Source organism: Mustela lutreola, chromosome 2, assembly GCF_030435805.1.
Source record: "Mustela lutreola isolate mMusLut2 chromosome 2, mMusLut2.pri, whole genome shotgun sequence".
NCBI lineage: Eukaryota > Metazoa > Chordata > Mammalia > Carnivora > Mustelidae > Mustela > Mustela lutreola.
In genome coordinates this window covers 221,009,196-221,034,528 of record NC_081291.1, presented here as the reverse complement: position 1 = coordinate 221,034,528, position 25,333 = coordinate 221,009,196, and the positions used below count along the sequence as shown (strand labels likewise).

At 49.7% G+C, this 25,333-nt stretch overlaps 1 protein-coding gene across 1 annotated transcript in view; it reads right to left on the bottom strand.

Annotated features, from left to right (window-relative positions):
• Window positions 1-25,333, bottom strand: part of BACE2 (beta-secretase 2) — an 85,148-nt gene that overhangs the window by 8,220 nt on the left and 51,595 nt on the right. Inside the window, exons 6-8 of the mRNA XM_059164762.1 lie at window positions 24,523-24,624; window positions 20,100-20,249; window positions 14,259-14,427 (exon numbers count right to left, since the gene is read on the bottom strand). Of these exons, the coding sequence (XP_059020745.1) occupies window positions 14,259-14,427; window positions 20,100-20,249; window positions 24,523-24,624 (421 nt within the window). The remainder of the gene's footprint in view (window positions 1-14,258; window positions 14,428-20,099; window positions 20,250-24,522; window positions 24,625-25,333) is intronic.

Sequence of the window (25,333 nt, the reverse complement as noted above, 5' to 3'; positions counted from 1 at the left end):
TGGGGGCTCCTGGAGTTCGAAGGCACAATGTAGGGCAGAAATTCCACGCATCCCAAGGGCAAGGCTGAGTGCTGACCACAAACGAATGGAGGCTGGTCAAAGGACCACTGGGAAAGATTAGAAAGAACAGAGCTCGGAGCTCCCTGGCTGAGAACATTACCCACTGCCAACTGCTTCCTGTTTACTCTGCTTCCCTGAGTGGAAAAAAGTAAAAACAAAACCAAAAACACCCAAGCAGGAATTCACAGGGCATCCGTTAGAGTCTTAAGGGTTTCTCCTCCGTCCCGGTGGGGGCGGGGGTGGGGGGTGGGGGGAGGAACCGCACAGGGCACACGGCTCTGATCTCATCTAAAGCTTCCGAGCAAGACAGGCAGGACTCGAAGTAACCTAAACGTGACCCAGGACACAGCTCAAGAGCACCAGCAAGAAGACGAAAGTGTTCAGCACCCTTGTGGCTACCTGGACCCAATTTCAATGTGCTGGGGGTTAAATTACCAACGGGCGATTCTCCCACACCAGCAGCCTATGCAGGAATTCAACTCACTCCTGACACTCTCTACCCCAAAACAGCATCAGATCCCACAGGTGAAGTCCTACCCGCCTGCCCCTCCCCCACTACTTCCGATGAGAGTTAAAAGCCCAGGATGTTGTCACCTGTGCTTCTGACCACCCCCCCCCACCCCCCCACCCCCCGTTTTGCACCAAAGATATCTCAAGAATTCTTTCTGGGTCATTAGCTCTGGACCTCACCCCACCAAACCTCACTTGTATCTAAAATTTCCTCAGAGGTACCGACCACTCCCTGACCTCGAGTTTGACTAATTTGCAGGAGCGGTTCAGGGAACTCAGAGAACTCACTAGATTACTGGTTTATTACAAAAGCCTGTAACTCAGGAACAGCCAGATGAAGAGATGCCCAGGGTGAGGTCTGGGAAAGAGGGGGCGCTTCCGTGCCCTCCAGGTCCCCTGTGTTCACCAGCCTGGACGCGCTCCAAACCCTCTCCTTTTGGGTTTTTATGGTGGTGTCATTGCACAGACAGGACAGATGAAATCACTGACCCCTGGAGACTGCTTCAACCTCCAGCGGAGTGAAAGTTCTCCCGGGAGTCATTGGGAGTCATCGGGCAGCCCCACCCTTGGAGGCTTTCCAAAGTCCTTATTAACCTAACGAAAGACACATAACGAAAGACGTCTTATCTTATCGTCTTATCACTTAGGAAATTCCAGGAGCTGGGTACCAGAAATGGAGACAAATACCAAATACATATTTCTTATAAATCGTAATGTCCCAAGCACCCTGCAAGGTGAAGTTCAGTGTCTGGCATCCAATAGAAAAATGCCCAAGTATGCAAAGACGCAGGAAAACACAATTTGTGACTCACACAGAAGTAGAAAAACACAATTCACGCATGGCAAGGGGGGAAAACATCGATCCTTTGCAGCTTGGCGAGAAGTGACACGGATGGTAGTATTAGTAGACTGGCTACGAAGTAACAGTTACTGTGACTGCATTCCACTCGGGACGCCGGAGGGAACATCAGACGTGAGAAGCAGGGACACAGGAGCTATAATCAAGACCTAAGTCAAATTTCTAGAGATAATAACTACCGGACGTGAGACAAGAAATACACTACATGGTATTAATAGAATATATGTCTGCAGGGAAAAAAAAAAAAAAGGCCTAGTGAACTTGCAAACATAGCAGAAACTATCCAGGAAACAGAACAAAATCCTGAAACCATAAAGGGAGAATATCAGTAAACTGTGGGACCACGTGAAGGAAACGCGGTATCCATGTAGTTAGGGGCCCCGAGAGGAGGGACGGGAGGCACAAAACACCGGAAAAAATAATCACCGAATCCTTCCCAAACTTGAGGGCAACAGTGAGCTCACAGATCCCAGAGGCTCTAAGATCCCCAAGCCTAAGAACGATGAAGTAGCTGACACCAGTGAGCCGCCGAAAAGCAGTGATAACGAGAGAGTCATGAAAACTCGGAGGATAAAAGCAAAACGAAATATTCTGTACGAAGGAATGAAAAGAGTGAGAGCTAATTTCATCTCAGAAATGACTGCGGAGTGCAGGCAAGGAAAACCCGGTCAACTCAGCATCGCGTACCAAGCAAGAGTGTCCTTCAGGGTGAAGATCGGGATGTTTTCAGACACACACAAGCTGCAGGGATTCCTCCCGAGAAGAGCCACACGCACTAGAGCATTATCCAGCCTTAGAGAAGAACATCCCGCCGTGTGCGATGGACACGGACAAACCTGGAGGACACGGCGCCAAGTGAGATAAGCCAGACGGAGAAAGACAAACCCTGCGGGGTCTCACTCGTACGCAGCATCTCAGAGTCCAAACTCAGCCGCAGAGAGCAGAGCAGTGGGGGGGGGGGGGGGCGGCGAAAGAAAGGGAACAAGACAGTGGGGCCCACGTAAGCGGCCGGGTATCCGCTGGCGGTCATTATTTTACCATACTTACATACAGTAAAACCTCATACGTAAATAAAAAACTTAACCTACATATTTTTATATGTAGTTAAAAAAAAAAAAAAACACAACACTTCACCTACATATCTTAAATGTATGTAGCTCTTACGTGTCAATTAGACCTCAATGAAGCTGAAAAAAAGAAGGGAATCATCACAGTCCACTTGCACTAAAACTACCCAAACAGACGACCTTCGATCGGATCAGTGCTGTCGCCGGAAATCGGGACCCACACAAAGGAGGGGTGCGCATCAGACGTGGTGTCTACCTGGGCAATGGTCACATCTGCACTTTTCACTTTAAATACTTAGGAAGATAACTGGTTCAGGGCAAAAATGGCACTGGTGTCGGGGGCGGTTTAGAACACGTGTGTAGCTTACAGGCATGCCAGCAAGACCGCCAGGGGCGACAGAAAGGAGCGCACGGGCCCCAGAACTTCTCCTGCTGTGCTCGGCGGCAGGGAGCGTCCCTCAAAGGCGCACCCTACAAATCCCCCAGCAACCGCCGCGCGGACACAGAGCTCTGGCCGAGATAAAGAAAAATAAAAATAACCCCAAAGGAGGCAGAAAAGGGGGACAAGAGACAAAGAGAACGTGGGGCTGCGGACAGGAGGAAGGGCCGTCGCGTCAATCATCACATGAAGCCGGATCCACATGGGGGTGGGGGTGCTCAGCCGACTTTTTCTGGAAAAGGATCAGAAAGTAACGTGTTAAGGCTTTGTGGGCCATGGAGGATTTTTGTCACATTCTTTTCGGATTTTTTCACACCCCTTTAAAAATGTAAAACCATTTTTACAGGCCGTACCCAAAAAAAAAAAAAAAAAAAAAAGACAAGGCAGGCCAGATTTGGCCTGCAGGCTGTTATCTGCCAATCTCTGGTCTAAACACCCAAAAGAAAAAGCAGAGATGGTCGAATTAAGATAAAAAGCAAGACCCTACTGTTTGCTCCCCATGCGAAGCCCCCTTAAAATGGAAATACTCAAATTCCTTAAAAGTCACAGGTTGGAAAAAGAGGTATTGAGCTAATGCTAATCAAAAGTAACGCACAGAGAGGAGCCGAGCCGAGAGAGGAGCCTGGTGGCTCCCTCGGTTGGGCGTCTGCCTTCAGCTCAGGTCAGGATCCCGAGGTCATGGGATCGAGCCCCATGTGGGGCGCCCTGCTCTGTGGGGAGCCTGCTTCTCCCTCTCTGTCAGCCCCTCCCCCTCATTCATGCTCTCTCTCTCAAAATATATACATAAAATCTTTTAAAAAAAAAAAAAACCCAACTATACTTTGATTAAAAAAAAAAAAAAGGAAGAAATACAGAGTGGTGACATTAACCTCAGGTGTTACAGCAAACAGGATGACTGGGGTGGTAACAGCATTGCAAAACCGAAAGGCTCAACGTGAACACAGCACAGACAACACCGAACATTGTGCACCTTGTAAGAGTTCTGAGAAGGAAGAAACAAGCAGGATGATGCCGCAGCAGTTTATGAAAACTCACAGAGACAGAGACTTAGGCAGCCCCATCCTCTGTGCGAGCAAGTGGTTAGGAGTGAGGTGAGGGCAGAGCCCACCTGAACAGTGTCCCCACCAGCGCCACCTCACGGCCAAGCGCAGAACGCCCCGCCCACACCACCCAACATACATTGCTTTCAGGAGGATATTTACCAATATAGACCACATTCTGGGCCATAAGAACAAACAGCGAGAAATTTAGAAGAATTCAGCTGATCGATCCTCTGTTCTCTGACCCCAGTGGAATCCAGTCAGAAGTCAGGGACAGAGGGAGGGTCTGTGCTGTGGGCAAAGTCACCCAAAGGGACCCGGAGCTTTTCTGAGTCTCATTCATACCTAAAAATTCAGCAACCTGGTCCCCCAGTAACACAGACTGTCCACTTTATACCAATTACATCTCAATGAAACTGTTTAAAATAAAAGGGGGTGGGGTGCTGGGGGTGGCTCAGGTCATGATCCCAGGGTCCTGGGATGGAAAACCCTATCAGGCTCCCTGCTCAGCGGGAAGCCCGCTTCTCCCTCTCCCCCTCCCCCCACTTGTTTTCCTTCTCTTCCTGTGTTCCCGTCAAATAAATAAAATCTTAAAAAAAAATAACATAACTCCTGGAGGCTATTTTCTAGGAATGCGTTCACTGGATAATCTGTACACTTATTTACACATCTTACTAATAGATTCTAATTTTTTATACTGGAATTATTTATGAGGTCATCCTACGCATGGGTTAAGAGTACAGACCCTGGGCTCAGGCTGCTGGGGTTCAAGTCCTCGTGCCCACTTTCTAAGCTGTGTCATCTTGACCAACTGACTTCACTTCTTTGCCCCTCAGTTTGCGTATCTTGTTGAACAGATCACGGGATCACCGAGTCAACCAACGGTCCTTCAGCACAGTGCTGGGGTGAGGTCCCTGCTTCCTCAGTAGCTCTTGTTAATATACTGTTATCTTAAATCTCTTATCAATGTCTTGGATTACAATTAATTGCATTGTCTCTGTCTTATCTCCCAGAAGATCTGACCCAGGCAGATAAAAACATCTGAGGAAGACACATGAATTTGCCAGCTATAAAAATTACCCTGATTGGGTCTTCTCTGCCATGGTATGCAAAATCAAGTGAACCAACTCCCCAGACCAACAATTTGGTTCTAAGCTGCCTTCTGAGTCGCTGTGGTTCTGTGGTTCACATGGGAGAGTGTTCTGGAGTCTACGGGACCGGTGTCCTGGGCTCGGGGCCATTTTGTTCTGCAACTACATGAAACCACTTAGCACCCCGAGTCCTCAGTGTTCTTTTCTATCAAGGGAGGAATGAGGACTAATGATCCATGTCTCTGGGGGCTCTGGCTTTGGCATCTTTTTTTTTTTTTTTTTTTAAGATTTTATTTATTTATTTGACAGAGTGAGAGAGCACAAGCAGGGAGCAGCAGAGGGAGAGGGAGAAGCAGGCTCCCCACTGAGAAGGGAGCCTGAGGTGGGACTCCAACCCAGGCCCCCCAGGATCATGACCTGAGCGGGAGGCAGACGCTTCACCTACAAAGTCCCCCAGGCACCGACTGCTGCCTCTTTCGATTGGATTCGAAGGAGAAGGAGACGGCAGAGGCTTATCTCGGCAGCTCTGCTCTTAGCAGCTAACTTGCCTATTTTTAAACACGAATATGTACCAGATGATCTACTTTGAACCTGCAGCAAGGGAAATTCACAGAGAAGTGACTGCCACGATCCATGAGGAGTCTCAAGTTGTAAAAGCTTCAATCTACACAGCTCTTGGGTGCTAAATGTCTCGATCTATAAAAAGAGATATGTGGTATCTCAGAAGCTTTGGATACATTAAGAGAGAGCTGTCACTCTTCGCACTCTATTATCTTCCCAGCTCGCAGATGCTTGGCCCGGGGCAGCATGGAGGTGGCTGCAGGGGCTCCAGCCTCTAACACCTGCTCCTGGCACAGGACATTCTCTACCCACAGCTCCAGGTCAGCGAGCGCCCCAGCACCCAGGGGGCCACCAACCTTACTTACCAGGCTCTGATCTGAGACCGGAATAGTGACTCTTCGTAGGGGTTGGGGGTGAGGGGAGGAGAGGCAGGGCAGCATAAGAGAAGCATCTGTGCATCTTTTTCCAAAATAACCATCACCCTACCGCCCACCGCCATCCTCATACACCCTGCCTGGCTGGTAAAGGAGGGGAGGGCGCGGGCCAGTGTATTCAGGACAGCTCCCGGGGGAAGAGCCTTCCAAGAGCTTGCATGCACTACTCCCCTTCCCAGGCCCTACAGAAAAGCCTAATCCTCTAGCTAAGTGTTGTCTGACAAACACCAATTATTATGAAAAGCAAATAAAAGATACCAAGAGAAAAGGGAAGTTCCCAAAGGTCTGGGCTTCGCCAAGTGCTAGTTGGCAGCGAGGTAGAATTTCCTCCTACTGTAACACATAGAAAAGATGATAATCTTGTATTTTTAAATATGTAGATGAGCCTAGAAATAGGCCCTAGAACTGGGGATCCGATGCCCACGGAGGGACAGGCGGGAGGGGCTGGAGGGGGGCGGGCAGAAGACTTGACCCCAGCACCATGGAGATGGGTGACAGAGTCCGGTTCCCTGGCGGAGGGCACCGGGAAAATTCTGCTAACCAGGAAGCCGGACTCTGCCTGAAGTCGGAGGAGGGGAGAGAGCAAGGCAAGAAAGACTCTTCGGGAGGAACAGTCTCCCGGCCCCCACCTCGAGCAAGACAGGCATCAACATTTACACAGCTTGCTGTAAAAATCCACAAAGTTCTCACTGCTTCACACTCAGCAGAAACAAATGCAAAGTTGCTTTAGAACAACATTTGTACAACCCAAGGTGCACTGAACTCTCTCCAAAGGAAGGGGAAAAAAACCCATTCCCACTAAAGATAAGCTCACAACAAAAAGCTGCAAACCAAGTGAGAAGAAAATCCACCACTGGGAGAACAGTCCAGAGCCCCAAACACAAAGAGATTAGCTTTCCATAAATGATAGGAAAACAGCACACAATGCTTGAGATTATGTAAGAGCTGTGTTTACAGTGATTAAAAACCTCACAAAAATACTAACAAGATTTTTTTTTTAAACAGGCTGATTTAAAAGTCCACAAGGGAAAATAAAATTAAGAACAACAGGGAGATTTTGAATAAAGAAGAATAATGGACAGAAACTACCACTGTAGGATGTATCACTTGAACAGGAAATCTAAAGATAAATATTTCCAAATATTTACTGGAATTTGGTATACTGTAACTGTGGAATTTCAGATCAGTGAAGAAAATGTGGATTATCTGAAAAATGTTATAGGAACAATGGGGTAGTCATCTTGGGGGGAAAAAAGGTTATCCATACAGACTACATCACGGTAAATCAAATATCAAAGTACTTGCACAAATCACAAAACAATTTCAGTAAAGGTCATTTAAAATGTGACTTCAAACCTAAAAGCCTTAAGACAAAAGACGAATATATTTAAAAACATAAAAGCACTTTCACAATAAAATTCATGATCAGCAAAGTAAATTTTTAAATAATGTATAAATAAAACATGAATTATAGGTTTTTTCTCTAAATGGTTAATTACTCCATTACATGAAGGTTCTACAAATCAATATAAAAAACTAAAAACCAAGGGACGCCTGGGTGGCTCAGTCAGTTAAGCCTCTGCCTTCAGCTCAGGTCATGATCCCAAAGTCATGGGGTTGAGCCCTACATCAGGCTCCCTGCTCAGTGGAGAGCTTGTTTCTCCCTCTGCCTGCTGCTCTGCCTACTTGTGCACTCTCTCTCTTTGTGTCAAATGAATAAATAAAATCTTAAAAAAACCCTAAAAACCCAATAGAAAATAATAAGGTGAAGATATCATGAGCACATAGTTCGCAGAGAATGAAAAAAATACCCTTAGACACATGAAAATAAACTCAACCTCACACATATAAAGTAATGAAGTTAAAAACTACACAGATCATTGTTCCCACCTATCAGGTTGGCAAAATTTCCCAAAGCGTTGACAACAACTTGTTGGCGATGCTGATTGCGAAGTCAGGCCATTGTGCACGGTGCTAGAGACCTGGTACAACCAGGTATAAAGAGGACAGCCTCCTTGAAAGGCAAAGTGACATTACCCATCAAGATTCCAAATGCTTGGGGTGCCTGGTGGAGGGGGGAGGGGGCTCAGTCGTTAAGCAGTCAGTTAAGTGTCTGCCTTTGGCCAGGTCAGGATCCTGGGGTCCTAGAATCAAGTCCCACATTCAGAGTCCCTGCTCAGTGAGGAACCTGCTTCTCCCTCTGCCTCTGCCCCTCCTCCACGCTTGTGTGCTCACACTCTCCGACAAATAAATAAACAAATAAGTAAATTCTTTTTAAAAAATTCCATATGCAGTTAAACTATGATCCAAAAATTGGGGCAAAATGAAATGAAATTTGGAAGAGATCCTCAAGCACATCGTTCAGCGTAAGGAAAATTGCTGTGTCGTCATTTGTTTACCCCGTCTCCTTCCATACACTTTGGGCTCTTTTTAGTTTGATAAAAATGGTGGTTTTATGTAACGATGTAATTACTGAATGAAGTAGTACTTTACTTCATTTTATGAATAAAGCTGCTTCTGGTCAAGTCTTTGGGTAGACACACACTTTCGTCTACCCACTGCAGATACCTAAGAGGGAGGTTGCTGAGTCACAGACTAGGAATATGTTTAACATTAGTAGAAAATGTCAGTCTGTTTTCCCACTCAGACCAAACAATTTCAGCAAACTGAGAATCCCTTAACTGGGGATTCAAAGGGAAGTTCACAGACCTGCCCCTGCCTCACACTATGTATCTGCTTTCATAGACAATCCCAGCAACACTGACAGCTATTTTTTTAAAAGGAGAATTCAGGGGCACCTGGGTGGCTCAGTGGGTTAAGCCTCTGCCTTCAGCTCAGGTCACGGTCTCAGGGTCCTGGGATCGAGCCCCACATCAGACTCTCTGTTCAGCAGAGAGACCTTGTCATCTCTCTCTCTGTCAAATAAATAAATAAAATATTTTTTAAAAAAATAAAAGGAGAATTCAGTGAGGTGGCTGGATAGAAGATTAATATACAAAAAGCCCCTGCATGCCTATATACCAAACAATCAAATGCAGTTTAAAACAATCTCGCTTACAATCTCAGTAACATTAAGAGCTAACAGGCATCTAAGAGGAAGTATATGTGTAAGATCCTCTTGGAGAAAACCACAAAGTGGCTGCAGGACAGAAAAGACCCAAACAAATGAGAATTCGTACATTCACGGGGGGAAGACCTGTATAATAAAGACTTGATTTATTTTCAAGTTAACCTGCAAATCCAGTGCAGTTGCAATCAAAACCCCGTTAGAGTTCTGAGATCTTGACAAGTTGAATAGAAGGGCGAACGTAGCCAAGAGCATCTGAAGGAGAATAAGGAGAAGAGCGGAGCCCTTGCCGGATATTAAGTCTTACTGTAACTACAGACGTTAAACTGTGTTACAGCACAGGGACAGCAACTACACTGGTGGGATAGAAGAGAATGTTCAGAGTAACACATCCAGACACGTACTGTGGTAAGTGACAAAGAGATTATTACAATTTAGTAAGTAACTGTATTTTTTTTTAAAGAGTTTTTCTTTCTTTATTTGACACAGACAGAGAGCATACAAGCAAGGGGAGTAGCAGGCAGAGGGAGAAGCAGGCTCCCCACTAAGCAGAAAGCCTGATGTGGAACTCGATCCCAGGACCCTGAGATCATGACATGAGCGGAAGGCAGATGCTTAATCGACTGAACCACCCAGGTGCCCCAAATTTAGTAGGTACCTTGCAAAATTAATTTAACCTGAATCTAACCAAGCTTCTAGACCTAAGTTCAAGTTTACAGAAATGTAAGGTTAAATGAACATGTTAAATGCTACTATTAGGAAAAATCCAGACCAATCTGAATATGACATATTCTACAAAACAAATGGCCATCAAAAGAAAAAAAAAATCATAGCCAAGGATACCATTTTTTAAATTAATATTCTCTTTTTTAAGATATTATTTATTTGACAGACAGAGATCACAAGTAGGCAGAGAGGCAGGCAGAGAGAGAGAAGGAAGGAAAGCAGGCTCCCCGCTGAGCAGAGAGCCCAATGTGGGGTTTAATCCCATGACCCTGGGATCATGACCTGAGCTGAAGGCAGAGACTTTAACCCACTGAGCCACCCAGGAGCCCCAAGAATACCATTTTCGAGGTAACTGAGAAAATCTGAATACAGCCTAAATATTACATAATACAATGTAAATACTGCTAATTTGGGGGTGTCATAATGGTATTACATTTATATATGAACCTGCCCTTATTTTTAAGAGGTCTTTATGGATGAAATATCATAGAGTGAAATATTCAGGAGGAAAATATCATGATATATGCAACCCATTTGAAAACGGCTCAAACAAAACTGCATATACACATATACATACATACTGATATATGCCAAATCAGATCTAGATGGTGAGGGGCATGTAGGTGGCATGAAGACACTAGCAGGAAGACACTGGTACCTTCCATCTCACTAAATTTAAAAAAAGTAAAAGAAAGATAAGAAAAACAAGTAGAAGAAATCCAGAGAGATTTGCAGATCTTATCCACCATGCATAAGCCCCCTAAATGAATGGATCAGATATTAAGAATGTATACTCATCAATTAAAAAGATAGCTAGAAAAATGTGCATAAGCTATTGGTAGAAAAATTCACCATGAGAGAAAAAGCTCAGACACTCCATAAATATATCAAAAGTTGCATCATCTCAGGACACCTGGATGGCTCAGTTGGTTGAGTGTCTGACTCTTGGTTTCAGCTCAGGTCATGATCTCAGGGTCTGGGGATCGAGCCAGGAGATGGGCTCTGCACTCAGTGGGGAGTCTGCTTGAGATTCTCCCTCTCCCTCTCCTTCTCCTTCTGCTGTTCCCCCCGCTCCCAAATAAATCTTTAAAAAAAAAAAAAAGTTGCATCATCTTAGAAGTAATCAAACTGTGACACTATTTCACACAGATTGGCAAAAAACGAAAACAAAGGCAGAGTCTGATGTAATTCTCATGGTCCAGCTGCTTGGAAGGCAAACCTGACGTGGCCAGTAACACTGCAGACTAGCATACCAAACCCCCTAGAACTTCCATCTTCAGAAGATCTCGATAGCACGCAGAAAGATGTCCGCTGCAGTACTCTTTGTAATTGCAAATATCAGAAACATTCCAGATGGTAATCAGGCCAGAACTGGGTACATAATCTGGGTATATTCATACGATAGGATACTACACAGCTGTCAAAATGAGTGACCTAGGACTCCTGCCAACAGGGAAGATCTAGTAACCCTGTGATGCTGAGCAATCAGCAGGCTGAAGAAGGATACACACCGTACTACAGAGCGTTCATACACGTGTGAAAATACCCAAACCCCACACCCAACCAACCAACCCACCAACATTTTGTTACAAGGTACTTATTTATAGGTAGCCGGCAGACAGCTTCTAAGGGGACTCCAATGATCCTGGCTCCCTGGTAGTTGCGTTTGTGTAATTCCCTCCCACCCCGGGCTGGGGCTGTTCTGAGCAGTCAACAGAATAGGGCAGAAGTGACCACATGTCAGTTTCAAAACTGGGCGTAAAAAAACCAGCCTGGGTACTCTGTGGCACTTTGACTTTCTGGAATCACTTGCTCTGGGGTGACTGGGTGCCCATCTTAAGGATGGTCAGGGAAGACTGGCGGGAAGTCCCAATGGTGAGGAAAGGAGCGTTCCTCTCTCCGACCCCATGAGTGAGCTTCCAGTAGGACCCAGAACCACCCAGCTAAGCTGTTCCTCCACTGCTGACCCTCAGCACCTGCCAAGTCAGACAGAGCTGCTAACCGTGGGGCTAAACTGTTACCAAGCAAGAGACAGCTAATGCAAGGCACTGATAACTACGTCGCAAAATCTTAAGTGCATAGTAATTAGAGAAGAATCTACACTAGTCTGAGGATAAAGGATCATTCTGGGAAACGCCATGGACTGGGGCTTTAAGCTACATTTATTTTCTGTTTCTATAACAAATTTTTGAAGCAAATATGACAAAACATTAGCATTTGTTAAATCTGGGTGTTCCGTAAGTGTGCCCAGAGCACATGATTTCCTAGGACTTAAATCATTTTGTTATTTAAAGCATGTGATAAATTAAAAATAAACACTTTTAAAGAGAAAAAAAAAAGGCAGTGTACCTCTTCCATTTATTACAGCGCTATAGACCACTGTCTGGCTCCTAATTGTGCCTTTTGGGGAAGTAATTACTTTAATGGCTAAACAGTTTGCACGGAAGAGGAGACCTATCTGTGTATATTCCCACTGCTGAGAAAATCAAATGTTTAAGTACCAAAATCTTAAATACGCCTTTTTAAAAATAGTAACCAAGAAAAACAAAACAAAACCCAAACTTCGATAAGCACACCTAACAAAGAATTCATGTTGAAAGGCAGGAATGAATGCTGCTTTCCCTGCAGACACTTAGTATTAAACTATTTCCAACAGCAATTCACTTAGGAGACATGGTGATTACGCGCTCTGCGGTATTAAGTAAAGTGGACGATATGGCTGTTGCCATAGTAGCCTCTATTTTAATGGTATTTAACAAGAGAACAGAAATTGTGGGGAAAATTGCTTTAGTGCTTAGTTCCCTGGGTTATGAGACATGAAACACTCACAGCTGGCCGACCAGTAGCTTCTCCGATCGCGAAGTCCCAGGCAGTGCCACAGAGGAAGGTCTCCCCCAGGGATACCTCCCAGGCTACAAACAGTTAATGCACTCTGAGAGGTAAACATTCACTCCCCACGAAGACGACAAAAGGACAAGCCCCAGGGATCCGGAGCCCGGTCCCTAGGGCAGAGTCAGAGCGCTCTGTGTGAACGCCGAAGAAGGCATTCGCAGCAACCAAGTGTGTACGTGGCGTTGGGTGGTTTTGTTCATACACCACGTGAGCAGGACTAATATTCCCAATGTACGTTTTTCCCCGGATATGCCTCTCCTCCCACTCCCCAAATTGTTATTTCATTCTCCGGGGATCCCCTGTGTCCAGACAAGGATGGGCAGCATGACCGACTTGCTTTATCCACCAGGACACCGACTTGACCTCTGCGAGTCAGATGGTAAATAAGATCTGAAATGCCCCCCTTTGGAATAAACCAGCTGAGATCATCCGACATTTTGCCTGCAACCCCTCCCCATCTCCACGGCTCTCCCCCAGACTCCTCCGTGGGTTTTTGATCCCAGTGAAGGTCGGGGTGACCGGCACAGCCAGCACTCCTGCCCGTGGGTCACTGTCCCGAGTGTTTCATTACATTCACGCCTTCCTCCCCATACTGTGTGGGGACCCAAGTCTCACCCCACAGCCTCTCATTTTCTCCTGTCCCATGTCCTCGCTGCCTCACATGTGCTTAATTTTTCTCTTCGTTGGCATGTTACCTGCCAACTCTGAACCCCACGTGCCAGGACCTGTCAGTCCTGAAATCCTGCCCAGGAGCCCGGCAGCGCCTGCCTGTTGCCTGGTCACACGTGCACTTTCCACACATCCCAGCAATCCTGGCTCATGCCCATGTCCAGGACTGGTCTTTTCTTCCAAGTACCTGACCCTCCCGCTACACCGTGCTCTAGGTGGACACCCCATCCCAGCCAACGGCTCATCTAAAGACATCTTACAGTCTGGGGGGCTTACCACCCCTCACTTTTCCTGCCCTCTTGACTGTGGTTTCCCCGAACACCAGCCGTACATTGCCGACTCACCCCCAAACCAGCTCTTCAAGGGGGTTCTAGGAGAAAAATACGCTTCTTGATCTCCTCATTTTAGGATTTCAAGAAACAGCAATGACAGGCATTTACTTCTTTTTGCACGAAGACTGCTTTGATGGAAAAAAAAATACACAGCTTACCCATGGATCTTTAATTCTCCTGTCAAAAAACTGTAATTTTCCCCCAAGGTCCCCTATCTTTATTCAGTGGTGTGAGATACCATTCTAAATTTAATGTGAGACGTAACTCTAATACTAATGTCAATCACGCATCTGTTTTGTGTCAAGCATGGGATTAAACATTTTATAGGACGGCCTCACTTCCTCTTCTCTACATCCTGCCCAGCGTCTTACTGCTAAGACGCTGTGGATGACAGGCCTGTGGGAAAGAATTCAAAGGCAACTGACCCATCCTCAAGAGTTGCTTCCAAATTCATGAATGGATGCCAAGTACTCTGGCCGGGGGTTCCCTGTCCAGCGCGAGCATCGCTTACCTGCACAGGGGCTGGCTGCAAAGCCCACCCTCTTCCGAGCTCTGTCGAAGATCACGTAGAAGCCCTCCATCACGGTTGCACCAATCACCAGTGCGTTTGTGGAAGGTGAAATGCCGAATCGGTAGCATTCGTAATTCAGGCCGGCCCCCATCATGGGCTGGATGTAGAGCTGTTTACGAGGAGAGAACAGGCAGACAGACAGGGAAAAGCATGAACCCAGCAACCTCACAAAGCTCTCAAGGCCACAGTGTGTTCCAACCCTCCCAGGAGTCATGGGGTGATGCAGGGCGAGAAGGAGATGACATCACCCTGCCATCCGGAAGACGACATCACAAGCATGGCGATAAACACGACTGAAAGTGATAAAAAAACAAGTGCGCCTCCCGTAACCACGCACAGATGCACCCACACAGATGCACCCACACAGATGTCCATCCATCCATCTGTCCATCCATCTATCCGTCCGTCTGTCTATCCATCCATCCGTCCAACTGTCCATACATCCATCCATCCATCTGTCTGTCCATCCATCCACCCGTCCATCCGTCCATCCATCCATCTGTCCAACCGTCCATCTATCCATCCATCCATCCATCCGTCCGTCTGTCCGTCCATCAAATCCATCCATCCGTCCATCCATCCATCTATCACTTGGCATGGCCTAAATACTGTCCCAGTATCATTAACAAACACACAGTCCCTCTGCCCTCGAGGCTTCCCATCCGGCAAGGGGGCAGGTAAGTGAAGGGGAGTGGGACAGGCCCCTTCTACGGTAATGGGGTCAGCAAACTCTCCGCCTCAAACTCCTCCTTCCCGTGGCCTCTGAGAAAGGGCGGTCTCCTCTTCCTCCCAACACCGGCTGCTCATTCTCAGGCACTTGTGTAGGGTCCACTTTACCTTCGTCCCCTGCAAGCATCAGAGAACGCCAGGGCTCTGGCCTCTGGTGGCCATGCCCCGCACCCCTCTCCACCCCAGGTGACCTATGTGGCCCCCGTGGTCCTAAGCATAGCCCGGGGCTCTCTGTTAATGCCCAAATCCTGACCTCCAATAGACCTTTGCTGCCACAGCCACACTCAACAGGCATCTCAAATGTAATATCAGAGAAACCGGACTCAGGACATTCTCCCCAAATCTGCTTTTCTCAAGGTCTTGTTTCAGTAAATCTATGATTCACTCATTTCCTCAGGCCCTACAGCACCGGGCCAGGATCTCTTTCCTTATGTGGAAACCATACCCAGAGGCTGCAGGCCTTCCTCTGAAATGGCATCCGAACCCCATCACACCTCCCATCCCCATGGCTACCGCCCCGGTCCAGACATGGTTCTGGCTCCCAACGGGCCCCAGGATGCCGTCTCTGTCATCCTCTGCCAAAGAGAGCTTAAAAGTCGGCAGCAGGTGGAAGCAAGATGATTTATTTCCTCCGTCGGCGAGAGAAAAGCTGTCACAGACAGAAGACCCAGCACCCTCTTGTAGGAAGCTCTCGCGAGGGTGAGGACCACGGGCTGTGCATGTTCCATCAACACAGCTCGTGGCCCTGACGTCCTCTGGGGGCGCGAGTGTGAGGAAATGAATCAAAACTTAATCAGGGAGCAAGCCGGTGTCACTCAGGGGAACAATCCCTCCGTGTTTTAACAGCAAAGTATGCAAATGCAGCCAACCAAGAGAAGAGAGTGGCTTAGCAAGATAAAATACTGAATGTCTGTGGAAAAAGGCAATAAAGGGCATGATGAGCAGGAAGAAGGGCTTCCTTGTGAGTACAGACCAGCCCTCAAGGGGTAAACGTGGGAAGAAAGATTGAGGTGGGAAAGGCTGGGAGCTGGAGGGGATGTGAGGGGATTTTGAGAGGGTTCGGCTGGAAGGGGCTGCACCAGGTGACAAGGGAGGGGTGTGGCCTAGAGGCAAACCACAGCAGAGAGGTGGGACAGGGAGCCAGCCCCCCCTCCCCCGGGGTGGGAACACAGGAGCACTATTTGAGGTCTGGGCGGGACAGGAAACTAGAAGTCACACTAGAGGAGATCAATCACAATCAAGCTGACCCCAGAGGAAGATGAACTTCAACGCCCCTGCCAGCATCTGGATGGCGAGAGGAGGAGGGGCTGTGTGGCAGCAGGGTGAGCAAGGACATAACGCTGGCAGCCCCTGGCGTCCTCAACAGTTAGATCTGAGGCCACTGCTGGGTCCAAGAGCTGCACCCGCAGTCAGAACCCTCCCCGACTGGGCTGTCTGTCTGCAAACTCTCCCTTGAGGCCGGGAGTCGGTCTGTTCTCTGCTGTGCTCCCGGAGCCCAATCTTCAAGGGGACAGGAGGCACCCAGGAGGGCCTCACTAAATGCAGGGGGTGCTGAGCTTGACGAACATCAAACAAAAGACGCAAGTTCTCATGATCAACTCTAATGAGGCAAAGGCAGGGGGTACCCTGACCTGCTGCCCCGGCACCTTCACCCAAGGGTCCGCAAGCGAGCCCCAGGCACGTCCGTGGACACACACACACACACATACAAAACACACCTTGACTTCCGAAGAAACCAATTCTATAATAAAACCCAATCCATTATCACCTATCATGTAACTGAGGATACTGATGCAAAAATATGCAGACCGAATGTGTATCTTTTACTCTCGTATGTGTGCCCCAGCTGACTGCCAATAGAAGTTCCAGACTGTAGATGCTGTAACGAGCTGGGGAAAGCTGAAGGATGGCTAGAGCTCAGAATAAACTGTCTGTCTTCAGCTAAAATAGCACAAATAGACCAACCGGTGGTAGACTGAAATTATTTACATTTTTAGGGGTATGTGGAAAAGAAAACCAGAATTTGCCCGTGGGCTGGGGTTGGGGGTTGCTTTTGTCAACAGGCCAAAAAAGCAGCAGTCCGTGTGTTTTGGGGAAAGACTGGAGACAGACGTAATTTAAGACAATCGCCTTCGACACAGCTCCTTCCTGCGCGAGCAAGCATATGCCCCTCTAGGACTGTCGATGCCAGAAAGGTCCCAGCCATGGGCCGTATTCTAAAACCTTGGTGGGAAGGAGCCCTGACGATTGCCCTAAAAGTTTAGGGAGAGGGAGGCAGGCAGACAGAGCTGTAGTGTTGGGAGGTGCCCCCACCCCACCCCCCGACCCCAGTGCTGACCCCGAGGGCTGCATCAGTGCCACACAGAGCTTGGGAGGTTATCAGCACGGGATGGATCACAACTGCCTATTCAAGCCCTTCTCCGAAGAGGTGACAGAAAGAGAATGGAATGGGAATGTTGCGGAAGAAAAAGGGAAAACAGCAGGGGAAGCAGATTTTTGAAAACCAAAAATGTGAACATATCCAAATGAACCCAAAAAACATCTAGTCTCGTGAGAATACTACTGAATTCTCACGCAGAGATAACAAAAATTAAAGGCAACGCTCCCCATCCTACCTCATTAAGTTCTCGCACTCGGCCCGCACCCGGTCCTGGAACCAGCCATTGAGCCCCAGGGACCTTCCAGCTCTGGCGGCTACTGCCCACTCTGGACATCACAGATTTTCCCCCAAATGCCTGTGTTCTCCTGCATCTTACGAGTCCCTGATTCTGCCAACCCATGCCCGATTACACGCTCACCTCTGTCCTAAAGCTTTGACCTTAGTTACAGACCACCCTGACATCCACATCGTGCTGCTCGATGGACCAAAATTTAACCATAAAAAGCAATTATCTTAAAGATGGAGAAAGCATCACTGTTTGCGGTGAAAATGTCTTTGGCAAGTATTGTGATTTCTCCCTTTAGCATTAAAGGGACAGACGGAGAAAGGGCTCAGTGATCTGCTCAGCATTACAGTGTGAGTCGGGGCGGAGCTGAGCACGTAGCTCAGGCCTCAGTGACTGTGTCCTCCATCCCTGGGTCTCTGTTGAGGCCCTCAAGCCTGTCCCCAGTAACCCGCCATTCCTGGAAGGCACGTCCTCACGGACAAGTTGAGAAGGGAAACAGCAGTACTCTCACTTGTTTTACTTCTGAAATCCTTCCTCCTTCCCCAGCCCCCAATCCCACCCTTTATCCCAAAGTCACCAAATCACGACAAAGGCACATTGATCTGTCTGTTCCAAAACACCTGTGATTACACGCCAGTCCCCAGTGCACACTCACGCTGGGGAAGGAGCAAGGACTTCCAATCTCACGGTTCTCCTCGTCAAGGAATTACTGTAACTGAGGAAGAACTAGAAGCCTGAGCATGTGCTTTTAAAGAATAGAGCACTCAAACGCAAAGGGCACCAGCATAAAATACCCCCTGAAGGGATGACTGCATGCCGCGGGGACTGACTCGGAAGCCTGCGGTATGAGTCAGAAGGGCAGGCTCACAAACGGGCTATTTTGCTCAGCAGAGGGTCAACAAAAGAGGGTTGTCTGAGTTGGACCTTGAAGGATGGGAAGAATCTGGATATGCAGAGGGAGTGGGGGAGGCGAGGGCATTCCGGGCGGGGGCGGCAGAAGGGAAGGGCAGGAGAGCGAGCGTGAAGCCCAGGAGGATGCCGGCTGGCGAGTGGCGGTTCAAGGTCGTGGAAGGGTCTGGGGAGGCCCGGAGAGCCCCAGGAAGTGAGGACATCAGTGTGCACAGGGTGGGGACTCATGATGGCGCCCAGCGGGGACAGCGGGCCGAACGCTGCCTCCTAGGAAGGTCACTTTGAGAGGGTTTTAAGGGCAGAAAGGAGGGGACTGGGCATACAGAGTGTGTGTGGAGGTCCCCAGAGGGGGACCGAGGGGGACCTGAGCGCAAGCCTCGGGAACCAGGAGGTGAGAAGCATGACTGAGCCGGGCAGAGCACGCTGCCTTTGATTAGATGCGTAGGAGGAGGAAGGAGAGGAAGGAACCAGTGACCTCTTGAATATGGAAAACAGAAGGTTGTCTTCATCTCTTGAGCTTCAAGTTTTATTCTCCTTTTCAAAAAAACATATTGTAGCGGCGCCTGGGTGGCTCACTGGGTTAAGCCTCTGCCTTCGGCTCAGGTCATGATCCCAGGGTCCTAGGATCGAGCCCCGAAGCGGGCTCTCTGCTCAGTGGGGAGCCTGCTTCCCCCCCTTTCTCTGCTTGCCTCTCTGCCTACTTGTGATCTCTCAGTCAAATAAATAAATAAAAGCTTTTATAAAAAAAAAAAAAAAACAACAAAAAACATATCTTAGGGGCATCTGGGTGGCTCAGTCGGTTAGGCATCTGCCTTCAGCTTGGGTCATGGTCCTGGGATCGAGCCCCACATCAGGCTCCCCGCCCACCAGGGTGTGCTTCTCCCTCTCTGTCCTGCTCCCCCTGCTTGTTCTCTCTCTCCCCCACTCTCCCTCCGCATAAATGAATAAAATCTTTAAAGACAAATAAATACATAAAAGAAAAGAACATATTTGGTGGTATGGTGGACACTGCACCAGTGTCCTCCATTCTGGGCCTTCTACTTCCCCAGCCCAGGGGGTCTGGGCTGCCTCGGCCCTGGAGAGCAGCACTGTGAAGGCGTAGGCAGACAGCAGTGGGCCTGCTCTGGGCCCCCTGAGCGCATCGCCCCCCAGAGTCCCACCACCACCACGAGGCAGCTGCGGGATGGTGGAGTCTGGAGCCCCATCGCTCCACCAGCGAGCCACCAGATTCAAGAGGGAGGCCACACACAGGGCTGGTGTCCCGATGTGTCCACGAGCGTGTTGAGAGCAGCAGGCCTGCCCGGACTCACGAGCAGGGGCCCACGCCCACTGATGGTGGCCTCCCGGTTTCGCGGGGGGTAACAGCACCCTCGTGACACTCTGAGCCTAGCACAGATACATGACCTGATGCGAGAGCCTTGACCGCGCTTGGGCGGGTCACCTGTTCAGGGAGAACAGCCCAGGTCCCCGCTCATACCTGAGGCAGGATGGTTATACGGAACGACCGGCTGGAGTTCTCGTCTCTCAGGTAGATGGAGATTTTTGGGAAGTAAGACCAAGGTGTCTCCGAATTGGTCCAGCAAGCCAGCTGGGACCCGGTCCAGAAACCATCAGAGAATTCTGGAATCTGGGCAGAACGAGATCACGTGAGAAAGCAGGACTACTCTGGCACATCAACAGGAAGCAGCTCCCAGCTCCCCTCGACACCTCGCCAGATGCCCATGGCGGTAAACCATGTTTCTCTTGGATGGCGTGGCGGAGACAGCAGTCCTCTGGAAGGGGACTGCTGATGACAAACACACGGCTGTCAAGATCACCCAGGCACACAGAGTACTGACTGGCATCGAACTCAGCAGCCAGCCCTCTGCAGCACTGATTACTTTAATTCTCGCAACCCCCCATGGGCACAGTAGCAGCACCCCCGTGCCCCGTGTTAGAGATGAGGAAACCAGAGCACACAGAGGGGAAGCCACCTGCCCCAGGTCTCGGTAGTGGGCAATGGCCCTTTGGAAGAGAGGCTACATCCCACATGTGGCCCTCTAGACCACTTTGGACATCACCTCTCCTCTGAATTTCGAGCATAGCATTCTGCACCCTGGTGTAGAGTCTTCCCACTACCCCCCTGGGAGGGGGAGGTCCCTGCAGTCCCAGAATATCTTTTTCCTCCTCCAGACATCAGCTCAGACACCACCTTCCGGGAAGCCCTCCCCACCCTGCTGATGTCCCACCATGTAGCTCTTCCCCGTGGTCCCTCTCCCTGTAACAGCTGTAGTTTGACATTTATGGGTGTAACTGCTCACCTTCTCTTTCCTGCACGGTGATCTGAGTCCTTGAAGGACAGAGATGTACTGTCTGCCTGCCTTACGGTTCTAACACCTCGCCCATAGGAGAAACTCAGGAAATATTTGTGGTAAAAATAAACAGCCAAGAACACAGAGCGCACACCTGAGCCTCCGAGCAGGGGTCGGCTGAACTCGATGAAGAGCGATGCCCCCTGCACATGCCCGCTACGCACTCAGTCTGCAAGTTACCCAGAAATAACTCCTGCCACCTCACCAGGGCAAGGAACGGTTTTAAGCAAACTTACCCTGCACCTGCTAGTAGTGTATGTGATGGGGGCGGAGCTAGGAGAGGATGGGGTGGGGCGGAGCTAGGAGGATATATGATGGGGCGGAGCTACAAGAATCCTGACCTGGCCTGAGGGGTGACTATCAAGGGAGCGTCCCTAGGAAGCTGAAGTCAGCTAAGGGCCAGGGAGCAGCAGGAGATGAGTCTGAGGGCGGGTGGGCCGCGCACAGAAGCTGCCTCACTGGACGGACCAGATGGCAGCCGCAGAGGCCGGAGCTGTGGATAGGAAGGAGCAGGAGCCCGGGGACAGAGGTTATCTTGGTGGCCTTGGCGTCTTCAGCAGAGATCATCTGTCAGAGATCTGAGCTTTGCGGGGAGCCAGGTGTGATTTACGAGTCCAAAGGGGATTTACAAAGGCCACGAGTTCTGGAAGCTGAACTCCTATCCAGCCAGGCCCACTCGCGAGTACTATGGGCGGATGGGAAACGATGATGTGGCACCAAGGGAATCCCTTTCAGGAGAATACGGGGAGGAGAGAGGGGCCCAGGGCCCACCCTGGATGGCGCCAGCAAAGCAGACAGCCACGACGAGGGCACAGGGACAGGACGTGCAGGAAGGAGGGCGCTACGGGAACGGAGAGAAAGCACGATGGGGCGGAGACTGAGCAGGGCAAGGACGGAGACAGTGGAGCGTCACAGCGTGAGTGCCGGGCGCTCTGTTGCAGGAAGACAACGCGGCCTGCCTGCCCTCGGCCCTCCGTCCGTCCGTCCCTCCGTCCGTCCCTCCGGCTGTCCCTCCCTCTGGACCACACAGTGGGGAGAAAACGCCCTGGGGTTTTTCATCTACTCCAGGGGCTACCCATTGTGACTCTGTTAGTGACCGATTTGTAACATTTTAACAGTTTGTAAAATAACATTTTAACAGTTTGTAACATTGTAACATTTGTAACATAAAATGTTAATACACTTTCACCTTTTGTAAAAGTTAAGTTGATTTGAACTATCTGCAGGAGGGCAGAATCCCAGAGGCCAGATGAGTCAGTGAGGGTCATTCGCTGGCCAGAAGGATGGGCTAAGCTGGGGGGTGGCTGGGTCTGCACCCAGGGCAGGGAGCCCCACGTCAGTGCCCGTGGGCAGCTCCAATTTGCAGATGAAGGATCAGACCTGGTAACTCACCTAAGGAGCCCAGTTCCAGATCAGACGGGGGCCCCGTGCCTCCAAAGAGGCATCTGTGAGTCCAAAGGCCTCCCTGGAGGCTATGCCACATGTCCTTGGAGGGCAGTTTCGACCCTCAGATCACAGAGTTCAGAGTCAAAAGTCATCCTAAGGCAGGTGTCATCCTGCATCTGGATTTTTCAGATGGGGGAGCGCTGGGCCGAGCACCAGGGCGCTGCAGCTAGGAGGAGAGGGTGCCTGGGCCTCTAATGTCTACAGAACTCCATTTCAAAATACAGACCATGCATTCCTAGAATCCCATCTGAACAAACCGGGCCGGAGACAGCCCAACATTGACATTGCATTTAATTCCTCCTTTAACCAGAAAGCAAGCCTACGCCACAACAGGTGAGAAAGAACACACCCATCTTTGGGCCAGGCACGCGGACACAGGGACTCTGTGCCCCTGTCCGTCCCCCCCGCGCCCCCCTCCTTCTCCCTCCCCTCCGCTGGCTGTGCTTTCCCTGCCCAAGACGGAAAACCTTCCCAGGTCCTCGCCTTCCTGACACAGGCTCTGGAATCAGAGGATCCTTTTAGACGAGGCAAACAAATCTTGTAATCCCATTTCTACCACCACCAACCGTGGGCTACGATGCCCTGGGGGTGCCACTCTGTTCCCTTGTGGCTCCCATGGGGGCTGGCATCCCTGGCTTCCCAGAGGCGGGGCCCGTCCTGCGGGATGGTCCTCACACACTTCCAGCCCGGAATACTCAGTCTGAGGAGGCTCGTGTCGGGTCTGCCGAGGACACTCTCACTACCAAAGAAAATCAGCATATGGCTCCATATTTTAAGCACGGTCTGATTTTCAGCCAGCGTTCGGAATCGAGGGCACTAAAAAATTCCCTTGCCTTTTTTTCTGATTCAGCAGATACGGGCTAAGATAGGAGCTTTCCTCTGGCTTGACCACTGCTGCCCGGAAGCCCTTTCAAGCTCCGAAGGGGCCTCTGCGCTGCTTCTTGTCCCGGCTCTTGTCCGTTCTCTCCGTCCGCCTGCAGCTCCGCCCACGCCAGCTCCAGACTTCTGAAGTTTGGCTCAGGACACCCAAAACCCCTTCCTCCTTCCCCCGCTCCTGCTAGAACCCGGCAGCAAAGACCTGCTCAGCATTTTCCCATCAGTCTTTGGATTCGGCCGGGGGAGTTGTGGGAAAGTCAGGCTGGTGTTAGCAGCAGCATAAAGACTTTGCACAGGAGACACGGGTTTTTGGTGACCTTGCAAGGGTGACGCTGTACAAAGGCAGGCTTAGGACAACACCCAGGGAGCGGAGAAGAACATCCGTCTCACGTTCGAACAAAGAGCAGCTGCCCGGTGGGACATCAGACGCTTCTCGTTCTACAGCTCCCGTGTGCAGGGCGCACTGTGCTCCAGCAGCCCCCGACAGCCCCGCGAGGAGAACGTGGAGGCTCCGCGGGCCCAAATCCCGTCCCAGGCACCCCACTAGCGAGCAGGCGAAACCAGCCTCCGTTCTGGTCCATCCGACCCCCGAAGCCTTGTTCTTCCCACTCAGTCTACCCTTCGGTCTCTACCCTGCTGCCCGGAACCAGCTGGGAAGCTGGGGCTGTACCGGGATGCTGTCAGCCACGTCTCCAAGATTCATGTTGTTCTTGAGCAGGCTTTTTAAAATTATTACACTGGCTGATCGGCCTTTGTCTTCTGTGAATCACATTCTTTTACAGAAGAACTCAAATCTCAGTACAGCCTGAATGAAGGCCAAAAAGAGTACGATTTGGGGTTCACAGGTCTTGTTTTAGAGGCTGTGAACATATTCCTGGTTCACTATTTCCTCTAATATAGAATGTTACCAAGAGGCTTTTTTTCTTATTAAAAAAAAAAAAAAAGAAAAAGAAAAAAAGTACTCCATCCAGGTTGCTATTATTTGAAATAATCAACAGCCCGGCACCTACAGATCCAAATTCCCTGGGGTTCGTCTGAAGAAATTCTTTGCTAGTTAAGAGTAAGACTGTACTTAACAAGTAATAGTTGAAAAATTAAAAAAAAAAAAAAACCCAATCCCTCAGAATCCTCAGATAAAGACTACTGAATACACAGGAGGGCTGCCTCCCCCAGCATGTGGTCATGACCTAGGGCTCTCCAGGATTTATCAGAACCCTGAGGACTCACCAGAGACGTGCGGGCCACCGCCTCAACCACCGCGTTGAACACCTTCTGGGGCAGGCGCAGGAGTGTGGTGCCGCTGTCCACGATGGCCTTGTCCGCGTTATACTGCAACAGAAGCGGGTTGGTGGGGAGAGGGTGTGCGTTCCAGGCAATGTGATTCTAGCCTGCTGTCCCTGTGTGGGTCCGCCACACACAGCTTCCAGCAGCCAGGGGACCTCACCGGTGACTCGACTCATGGCACAGTCTAGGAACTTGGACACTAGCCCAACATTCTCACTTCCCAGAAAAGGAAACAGAGACCAGGAAAGGGAAGGGACGTGTCCAAAATCAACAGCTCTCCCCTCACAGACAACTGCCCCATCTGGAGGTGCCCAGGTGACCCTGTCCCTGTCAAGGAGCTCCCAAGGGCAAAGGCAGCAGACCCCTGTGTCTTTCCAGATTCAAACGACACATCAATTACCATTTATGCAAATCCTACAGAAGCAACTATTATCCCAGAAATGGAGAAAGAAGATTAGGATGGCCAGACACACCATATCTGCATCTAGGATGGAACCACAGCCATGTTCAGAGAAAGGATCTCGCATGTGCGCACATGGAAGTCTGCACTGCGTTGTAGCCCTCCCCTTGGAGTCGCTCACTGGATTCTTTAGTGTAAGGAAGTGCCTCTGACCAGAGAGCCAGCTCTATGGCCTTAGGACTGGAGACTCTCCTAGAAGGAGCAAGCACTGCTCTCCTGGGCTCTGGTGGGTTTCGGAGGCATCTGTGCCTGTGGGAACCGTGGTGGGCACGTGAGAAAGGAGGTGGTGGCAGG